Source organism: Oryx dammah, unplaced genomic scaffold (assembly GCF_014754425.2).
Source record: "Oryx dammah isolate SB20612 unplaced genomic scaffold, SCBI_Odam_1.1 HiC_scaffold_4, whole genome shotgun sequence".
NCBI classification, from domain to species: Eukaryota; Metazoa; Chordata; class Mammalia; order Artiodactyla; family Bovidae; genus Oryx; species Oryx dammah.
In genome coordinates, this window is record NW_024070188.1 from 89743313 (window position 1) to 89753526 (window position 10214).

The 10214-nt window shown below is 58.5% G+C and overlaps 1 protein-coding gene across 1 annotated transcript in view; it reads right to left on the reverse strand.

The window, feature by feature from the left end:
* THBS2 (thrombospondin 2) overlaps window positions 1–5270 on the reverse strand; it is a 26890-nt gene extending 21620 nt beyond the window's left edge. The window contains exons 1-3 of the mRNA XM_040239199.1: window positions 5106–5270; window positions 2485–2559; window positions 202–758 (exon numbers count right to left, since the gene is read on the reverse strand). Coding sequence (XP_040095133.1) covers window positions 202–758; window positions 2485–2536 — 609 coding nt within the window. The 5' untranslated portion in view covers window positions 2537–2559; window positions 5106–5270. The remainder of the gene's footprint in view (window positions 1–201; window positions 759–2484; window positions 2560–5105) is intronic.
* Between the last annotated feature and the right edge of the window lie 4944 nt (window positions 5271–10214).

A 10214-nucleotide genomic window follows, 5' to 3' on the forward strand; every position in this document is an offset into this window, starting at 1 on the left:
TGTCCACGCGTGCAGTGCGCATGTGTATAGTATGTGCATGTGTGTGCGCACACGTGTGTGTGCACTGTGTGCACGTGTGCACATGTGTACAGTGTCCGAGTGCCAGCCGGTGTGCGTGGGTGCTCCTTGCGCGCACGCCTGCCCATGTGCACCCCCCAGGATCCCGCCCCTCCCAGGCCAGGTCGGGCGGGAGCGACCTACCCGGAAGTGGCTCTCACGCGCTGCGCCCTTGGCCACGTACATCCGGCTCCTCTCGGTCTGCAGATGCTCGTAGAAGGGCTCGTCCAGTGCGAAGCTGTCCATCAGGTCGCAGCCCACGTACAGGCTGTAGGTCTCTCCGGTCACCTGCACGGTGACGTTCTTCCACTGGGAGTCAGCCAGGCCCACGTCCTCCAGGGAGATGACGTGCTGCGTGCCGTCCACCCAGTAGGTGAGGTCCAGGGTGTCCGCGGGGCCGTTGGACACGATCTCGAACTGCCTGTGCGCGGCGCCCGGGCCCTCCAGCGCCAGCAGGGTGCCCCGGGACCGGCGGTCCTGCTTCAGGCTGGCCGTCAGGAAGAAGCCCTCCTTGCGCCGCATGGCCTCGGCGATCCGGCCCAGGTGCTCCGCGCTCACCGGCGGGATGTAGTCAAAGCGGACGAAGCGGTAGGCGGGCACGCTGGGGTCTGGGCCCCGGAACTGCTTGGCCCCGATGGTCTTGCGGTTGATGTTGCTGATGCTGAAGAGGTCGAAGGCGGTGTCCTCGTCCTGGTCTCCCGCTACTCGGGGAGCAGGGCACGGAGGTCAGGGGTGCAGGGGCACAGGGCCCTCCTCTCGGGTGCCACGCGGGCTGGCACGCGGCCCCTGCGAGGCCGGAGAGCCCGTCCCTCCTTCCTCTCCTGGGTGCTGCCTGACCCGCCCTCCCCGGCCGCTGCTGACCACAGCCCCGGCTCGCCCGCGAGCGGCTCTCTGTGCGGACCAGTGGACGAGCCTTCGAGAAGAAAGGAAGTGAGGTCTGGTTCCCACTCTCCACCTCCCTGACAAGGACCGTGCTGCCGTCTCTGCTCACCACCTGAGCTGGGCTCAGGGGAGACCCTCCCGTCTTCCACTCGAGTGCCCAGGAAAGCTGCCGGCAGGTGCGCCACTGCAGAGCGGCTGCCTTCGATGTCGCTTTCCTCGAGACATAATCTGAGCTGAACTCCTCCAGTAGGGACCCTGTATTTCTCAGAAATACATCCTGCCTCTCAGGGCTCACACTGCAGGAGAGCGTCTGAGAGACCATAAGCCTCAAGGCCACAAACGCATGGTTTTAATGCACCGTCCAAATACTGGAAAGAGGTTGTCCACCCTCACCAACATCGTAATACTTTAAATCATTCAAAATAATTTTCTGAACAGAAAGTCTGAACAAAGCATAACTTTTATCTAATACTTGGCAAATTGAACCATTAGATTACACGGTGTTGTTGACAGAAGTGTTCATCTTACTACCTGCAATACAGCTATTTGGCCATATGTCAAAAATGCTTAACATCATTAAAGAGTTTGACTCTGCAATTTTACTCTGGTAAGTTATCCTAAATATGTAATCACAAATGCAAGGATATATGTATTCACAACAGTATTCCCCGTGGTGTCATTTATAGTCATGAAAATGTGTAATGTAGATGGGAATGGCCTAAAAATACAGAGGGGTACCTTCTAATGGAATAGTATAGTCATTAAAAATCGTGTTGTAAGAAAATAAACACATGAAAAAATATTTAGATATGTTTTTAAGTGCAAAAATGTGGGAAGGATAGAAGCTGTAAAACACCTAAATACTTCAGTATGTTGTAAATATCACATACAGAAAAAAGGCAGCAACTGCCCTGGAGGTCCAGTGTTTAAGGGTCTGCACTTCCAAAACTGGAGCCACAGGTTTGATCTCTGGTTGGGGAACTGACATCCCACAGGCCTTGTGGCACAACCAAATAAACAGTTTTTTTTTTTTTTAATCCAATTTTAAAAAGAAAGAAAGAAGACAAAACGTGCCCAGCAAAAGGCTGCATCTATAGGTGGGAGGGTATTTCTCTCTAATACCTCAATTTTCCAAAACTAAATTTCCTATTGTATGGACTCAAAGTCAGTGAAGATTTATTTTCAACTAAGTTAAGGTCCTAAGGGGTGAGGTGCTCCAGCCAGGCCTCTGCTTTATCCACCCTTATGCAGCAGCTGAACCTTGTCCTGGGGGCCCAGGTCACCCAGGGGCATCCACACTCACCCTGAGCGCTGGACCAGGTCACCTGGGTGTCCACACTTACCCTGAGCACTGGACCAGAACACCCGGGGGTCCACACTCACCCTGAGTGCTGCACCAGAACACCCAGGGGTCCACACTCACCCTGAGCGCCGGACCAGGTTGCCCAGGGGCATCCACACTCACCCTGAGCGCTGGACCAGGTCACCTGGGTGTCCACACTCACCCTGAGCACTGGACCAGAACACCCGGGGGTCCACACTCACCTTGAGCGCTGGGCCAGGCCCACAGGGCCAGCAGCAGCAGTGGCCGCAGCATCGTGCGTCTCCCCAGCCAAACCCCTGCAGATAAACCAGACCCTGTTACTTACGAAAACATAACCACAGCTTCTAATTTGGATTGGAAGTTTTACTCATATGATCATTTAAAAACAGTCTGTGTATAAAAATGAAAAACAAATGGATTTGTGGGCAAAGCTAGATAGAAAATATGCTTTTCAAATGAGTTTTTCTAACTAAAGTTGGTATTCATTGGACTAGCATTTGTCAACAAGCACTGTACCAATGATATCCTAAGCATTCATATTATTTAATCGTCATAATGACCTAGGAGACAGATATGACCATTATCATGGCCATTTTGCAGATGGGTAAGTGGAGGCTCAAAGAAGTTAAGTGCTTGCCCAGAGCCAGAACAAAAACCCAGGAAGTTTGAATTTAGAAAAATATCAGCCTGGGGAAAATAGCCTACAAAGATATTTTGCATAAATAGCCAAAAAAAGTTGCAAATGATTTAATTAAAGAGAATAAATGGTAACTGTATGAGTTAGAAGTAAACCTAGTTTGCTGGATCATAACTGCTAAGAAAATAGCCTTCTACTTAGTAATCATTTCTGCTTTGCTTTTCTATTTTCTTGAGGCCTGTTTTTCCATTCTTCAGGATTCTCAGTTGGCAGGCTCAGCAGACACTGGCCCAGAAGTCAGAGCCTGGCCGGGAGCCCGCTCCAGGGTTAACCCCTGCTCAGCATCCCCGCGTCTGGGCCTCAGCCTCCTCACCTCCCCTGAGCACGGGCTCCAGGGCCCTTCCAGCAACACTCTGCGTTCCGCAGCGGTGCAGCCAATCTGAGACCCCTACCCTCCTTGTTTAGGGCTTCAAGGGTCCTGAGCTTCTTAGTGAGAAAGAAATCCCTGGAGGAGCCTCTCCAGAAGGAGCGGCTTTCCCCGAGAGGGGGACCGTCGCCTGCGGAGCGGGCTCCAAGCAGGACTCTCCCGTCCCCGCAGGCTGCAGACACCTGCCTTCACAGCAAGCGCAGGGCTTGGCCGCTGCACCCCCCAGGCGTTGGGCGGGCCCCGCGGGCAAGGCTCCCGCAGAGCTGCGGTGCCGGCATCACCATGCTGCCTGGGGAAGCGTCCCTGAGTCCTCCAGTCTCAGGCGCCCCTTCTGTGGAATGAGGACCGGGCGTTTAAATCAGCCACTCAGAGTGAGTGTGGGAAATGAGCCGCCGAGCAAGTCAGTGTTTGCAAAGACTTCTGAAGCAGCCCAGTAGGAGAGACGGAAAGGCTGCCGTCAGCAGGACTCTTCCGAGGCCTGCGTCACGCGGTGAGCCCTCCTCGGGACTCAGAACAGTACTGCCACTCTGTGAGTCCTGCGCAAGCGATCTCAGCGCAGGCCGGGGCGGGCGGCCCTCCGTCCCGCACAGACAGACAGCGGGACCGCCGCCTCCGGCAGCAAGCTCCGTCGGAACTACAGAGTCCCACGTCCCGAGGGCTCAGCTCGCCGTCAGCCCCGAGGACGCACACGGAGCTCTGTCAGGAGCAAAAGCAAACCCTCTGGCGCTGAGACAGCCGTCTGCCACACGGGCCGGGGGGCCCATCCCGCCTCGGGGGTCGGCCGGCAGGAAAGAAACCACCAGGGGCGCAGCTGGGGCTCCAGCCTCTCTAGCCCGGTGTTGTTAAAAGGCAACACATAGGCTATCGTACGACACGCTGCGGGGACACACGCGCCCACGCTGCACACCTCGCTTCACACAGGGCTTAAGGTTATAGTCGGAATGTCGTTACACCTAGTTACATTAGAACTTTCACAAAGATCTGCAAAGACCTTTTACAATTCTTCTTATACCAGCAATCAGCGCAAACTTAACTTTACTGAGAAATACGACCTTCCCGTGGTCAAGAACGAGGTGATTCAACAGAGCCCCTCACTGTCCTCAGCCTCCCCCTGCAAAGGAGCCTGACCCCTCGCCCCTTCACAGAAGTCAGGCTAATTTGCCAATTCCCGCTGCCTTTCCGTCTGCAAATTATCCCCCAAACTTGTAAGGGCAGCTGGAGTCCCTGGGCGGTCAGGGCAGTTTTCACTGACTTTCTAAACACCATTCATTAAAAGCTTTCAGAAACACTTTTCAGCTATGAAAACTGTTTAGCATGCGCCTTTATAACTTCTCATCATTTTTTCCCATCCTCAGGAACAACTTCTAGTTTCTTCCTCACGACCGCCCCCCAGTAACAGACTTTATGGAAGCATCCTATTCAGTGGCTGAAACGGAAGCCTCTGCCCAGGACTCCAGGCAGGTACCTTCACGAATGCCCCAGGGGTCCTCAGGCGATGGGCAATCCGGGCATGATCACAGCGTCCTCCGTGCAGAAAAGTTGCCAAAGGGAACTCACCTGGCGCCCCCCCACCCCCGCCCGTTCTGCCACTGAGCAGCAGGAGGCAGAGGTGAAGACCTGTTTCTGCTTCGGTGCCAACAGGCAAGCTCCCTCCCTACTTCAAAACTAGTTTGCATTTTCTTCTCCCCTCTTAGAATAAATTAAAAAAAAAAAAAAAGACTTTTCTGAAAAGTTAAACTACAGCGCAAAGATTTGGTCAATGGAGAAGCCGCTCTTACCTGGCGTGGAACCCCTGCAGGAATGACTGGCTCAGAGCCGGGAGGGGGTCGGCGAGGGATGAAGGGCCGCAGGAGACCCAACCCCGCTCTGCAGAGGAGCTGGGCTTGGATCCGCGGCGGGCCGCGGCCGCCCCTTATATGCGCGGAGTCCGTGCGGCCGGCAGTCAGATGCACGCGGAAGCGCTGGACTCGTTCCGCGGCGGGATGACATAATTCCTCCTCTGATCCCGCATTTGCTGGGGCACCTGGCGCCGGTCCGGTCCGGCCCCCTCCGCCCCCACCCGTGCGGCCCGCCCCTGCTCTGGCCGCAGCCGGGGGATCACGGGGGAGGGGCCGCAGGAGCCGGGGAAGACGGACTTTTCCTGCCTTCTCTCAGGAAATACAATGCTATAAATAAAACCAGCAAGATTGGCTGGAGCGCTCCTTTTTGCTGAAGAGAGAGAATGCAAGTTGCAGGCTTCCAATCTGGTTCGCATTACCCAAAGTGAGAACGGTCTCTCTCAACCGAGGAAAAAGGCCGTCATCAAAAAGCAAAAGAGCCGGTGGGTGGAAATGGTCAGTATATGTACTGACGAAGCCGTACGGATGAATTCATTTATCACGTGCGGAAAGTGTGATATTTAATCTAAAGGGGCGTCAGTGTATCAGCTGAATGACTGATAAACAGGATCGGATGAATTTATTTTCATCCAAATCCTGCTTCATGCCCAGCCTGGACCCCACAGGGTGGCTGCTCCCTGGGGACACTCCGTGTGGGACTGAGAGCCTCCCGCAGAGACTTTCCCGGTAGCAGGAACAACCTGTAATTAGCTTCCACAGCCTCACTTAGCCAACAGCCCCCAAGGGGGGATTACATAGGGTGAAGCCTCTGGAAGTAAGAATAGCAGGCGGCAGTGGGCTCCCTGCCCCTCACCAGAGTGCACACGTCCCCCAGGCAGGCTGGACCATAGGCAGAGGAGGGAGTGGACGGTGGGGGAGGATGAAGCACCCCCAAAGGCCAGGCTGGGCCTTGCACAGAGGAGTGGTCCCCTGCACAGGCTGGCAGATGGCACCCAAGGCGCCGGGCCATGGTGGGCAGAGCCGTGGACAAGTGAAGTCTCAACTGAAAGGCGTTAGAAGGGGTTTGCTCTGAGCCACCTTGGAATCTGAGTGGTAACATTGCTGAGGAACCTGCTTCTCCACTTGCATCCTTGCTGGGTGTGGGTCACAGAGGGGCCACAGGCGCACGCAATCTAGCCCTGCCGAGGTCCAGCTCAGGCATCCACGGGGCATGGAGGGCGGAGAGGGGCAGGGGGGGCTTGTGACTGAGCAGGCAGCATTTGTTACCTTGCTCACTGCTGGTAGTTTCTGAAAGCATTTGTCTACGGCAACTGTTCACTTATCACCAGGTAGACAATGTCAATTTCTGATGTGCAGAGAAAGAAGAAACTTGACTCAAAGAACGTGTTTGTGTGTGTGTGCGTGTGTGTGTGTGTGAGGCATGTCCGACTCTTTGCAAGTGGACTCTTTGGGAGTGGACTGCAGCCCACCAGGCTCCTCTGTTCATGGGATTCTCCAGAGGATCTTCCCAACCCAGGAATCGAACCCCGGTCTCCTGCACTGCAGGCGGGTTTTGACCATCCTGCTCAAGGCACAGTGTCTTACTCGGGGCCAGCTGACGGGTAGCACGGTCACATACTTTAGATCTAAAATTCCGAGCGTGATATGACTAAGCTGACGTTATTGCAAACTCCAGAGAAGAACGTCTAACCCAGTTTCCTTAAAGACTTATTAGTGACTAGCAGTTGATTTGCCAGTTGACCTGACTTTCCTTACAGTTTGGCTTTTCCTTGGCCACAAGTTGGCTTCTGGCCCTCACACCCCACTTGCCGGCAGAAGGTACCATCTAGTCGGGCTTCCCTGGAATCCACCCACCATGCAGGAGACTCAGGACACGCAGCTTCTGTCCTTGGGTGAGAAAGGTCCCCTGGAGGAGGAAACGGCAGCCCACGCAGCACTCTTGCCTGGGGAATCCCATGGACAGTGGAGCCGGGTGGGCTACAGTCCCTGCGGTCGCACAGAGTTGGACACAACTGAGCGACTTAGCAACAGCTCCGCTGCTCAGCCACTGGCAGCCACCCACCCCACCAGCATTAGGACAGAGAGTGCTGCTGTGCTGAGCATCTCAGGAGCACCGGGCAGATAACAGACCACACCCAGGACAGGTCAGAGGGCCGTGCTGCTGGGGCCCCAGGGAGATGTTCCTTCCACGGGGGAGGCTTCTTGAGGAGACAGGACATGCGTGACTGGATCTTGGCCTCTGGGGAGGGCGTCTGAGGTCGGGGGTGTCCCAGGAAAGGCCCAGGTGAGCAGAATTGAAGGAGGGGTCAGCCCTTCTGGGGCAGGGAGGTGACGGGAGGTGACAGATGGCAGGAATGCTGGGCTGGGCAGCTCTCCTGCAGGGAAAAGGGGACCAGAGGCAGGGGTGGACACCGGATGTCCAGGGGGCCACCCACTCCGGGACAGAGGGACCTGTGACCCAGCACCGCAAAGCAAGGCCAGGTCACACAGGGCAGACCCTGGAGCAGGGGTCAGCTTCAGGGGTGAGGAATAGGGTGTCTGCTGGAAGGAGGAAGCAAAGGCCAGAGCGGCGCGGAGCCTGCCTGCTGGAGGGGGATTCACATCCCCAGCGCCCGGCCACCTGGAACCGGTGAGCTCGGCCCTGTTCCGGGACCGGTCTCTGCAGGTGAGGCTGTACTGGGGGAGGGCGACCTAAGTCCAGGGACCCGTGTCCTCCTAGTAAGAGGACCACCAGGACACGGGACACCCTGGGAGGTTAGAGGTGGCGAGGGGAGGGGTGCAGCCAGCAGCCTAGGGGCCCCCAAGGTCACACAGCCCCAGGAGGAGCCGCCCCTAGAGCCTCCAGAGGGGCAAGACGGTGCGAGAAGAGAATTCACCTGGGCTGTCTCAGGCCCCCGCGTGTGGCCCTTCCTTACAGCAACCCCAGAAGACCAAGGCATGGCCCGCCAGGCTCCAGAAACTTCCGTGTTCACAGCCGTTCGGGAGCCCAGCTGTGTCGGCGGCGGCAGGACCTGCCATTGACTGGCCAGTGACCACGCCTGGCTGGAGACAGCGTCAGCCCGGAGATGGCTGTGCCTGGCTGGGAGTCAGGGGCTCTGGGGCAGAGGACAGAGGGGTCCCGGCAGGTTCCTCAGCAGGGTCAAAGGTCAGCTGGTTTAGAGCATCCTCGCAGCTGGGGGCTGGGCTGGGCTCCCGGAAGTGCCCCGGGCAATGCAGGCTCCAGCCAGCCCCATAGATCTGCCCCTGACCAGGAGGGGAAGGACGGGCCGAATGGAAGGAGCAAACAGAGCCGAGGGGCCAAGGCCAGTGACTCCAGCTGCTGAGAAGCCTGGGGAAAGGGTGTCTTCCTGTCTCTGGAGCTAACTTAGGGTTTACACGCCAGGGAGACAGGGTTGAGATTCCCGATCACTCCTGGCAGCTGCCTGTTCAGCAGTCACTTCCATTCACAGTAAACACCTGAGCGTTGACCGCCGGCATGCATGCAGGGAGACACGGCAGGGGATTCACCAGAAAGGCGAGGAGTTTCTGGCACCCACGGGCCCGCGGCCTGGGAACAGGGTCTGCTCTGAGCCCGGGCTCTGGACGCTCATGAGAACCTTCTGAGCTAAAGGGTGGACCCACGGCTTACAGAGGAGCCGAGGCGAAAACCCTGAGCCAGCGAGCTTTGGATGGGATTGAGGAGGGTCAGCCCATGCGGGCCCTGGGGAGTCTCACCACCCCCCTCCCCGCACTCCCCTCCACCCCGGCTCTGTGTCCCTGGTGGGGCGAGGTGAGGACGCCCGGGACCCTCCCCTGTTCACAGAACCCGCCCCCACAAACACATCCCAGGAGGAAGTGAGGGCCCGCCCCATCTTCACAGAGCCCCCCCAACCACGCTCTGTGTCCCTGGGGGATGGAGGTGAGGGCGCCGGGGACCCTCTCCCGTTCACAGTGCCGCCCCCCATCCAAGGGGGAGGTGAGGGCGCCGGGGACCCTCCCCGTGTTCACAGAGGCCCCCCTCCAGAGGGAAGTGAGGGCGTCCAGGGACCCGCCCCGTCTTCACAGCGCTCCCCCAGCCCCATCCCAGGGGGAGGTGAGGGCAGCCCACGGACCCTCCCGGTGTTCACAGAGCCCCCACCCCACCTCCCAAGGGGGAGGTGAGGGCGCCCGGGACCGTCCCAAATGCTCAGCACCGCCCCGCGCAGCTCTGTGTCCTTGGGGAGTAGAGGTGAGGGCGGCTGCGCCGTCGGGGCGCAGGGCCGCTCGGGCAGGCGCTGGGAGCCCTGGATGGGAAGCGGCCACATCTGTTTGCTCTCAGCCTCCGCCCGCTGCCGGGCTTTCTCACCCGCTGTGGGCGGAGGGTTCCGGGAACTCGCTCTGCCCTGACCGACAGCAGAGGAGAAACTGCAGCCTGCGACTCCGACTCGAGGGCGCCCGGGCTGGTCGCGGGAGGAGATTCCTTTAAACAGCTCCTGTGGATGGAGGCCAGGCAGGATGAGGTCGCGGGTTATTTCCAGTTCTGGCGGGGACTGAGTAGCCGCACAGCGGCTGGGGGCCGGGCTGGGGGCGGCGTGCGCCCGGAGCGAGGCCTGCAGGTGTTGGGGGGAGTGAAGGGGACGTCCGGAGCGGGAAGTCCGGCTCCAGCCGGGACCCTCCCGGGCCCCAGCTCCCTCCCGTGTGAAACGGACGCAGTCACAGAGCCCGCTGGGTCAGAACGGTTCTGAGCCGCCCTGGGGCTCTGTGCCCTGCCGACATCAGCGGGTGAAACGAGGGCCCTCTCTAGAGCCCCCACACTCGGGGGGTGCTTGGGAGCGGGACATGGCTCTGCGGGTCCAGGCCGGAGGGCCCAGCGACCCCAGTGACCGCAGAGGCCCCAGCTCAGCTGGGCGGGGGGTTGCCTAGGAGCTCGCGTCTCTGCGCTTTCCCTGCTCTTGGGAACGGCCGAGGCCCCCGGGCTGCAGACTCCTGTTCCCATGGAGACCATGGGGTCGCAGGGACCTGGCGCCAGCAGTGGGAGCGCCTCGGCTGGGGGCGCCGGCCGCTCCCCTCCGCCGTGTCCTGCACCCCCAC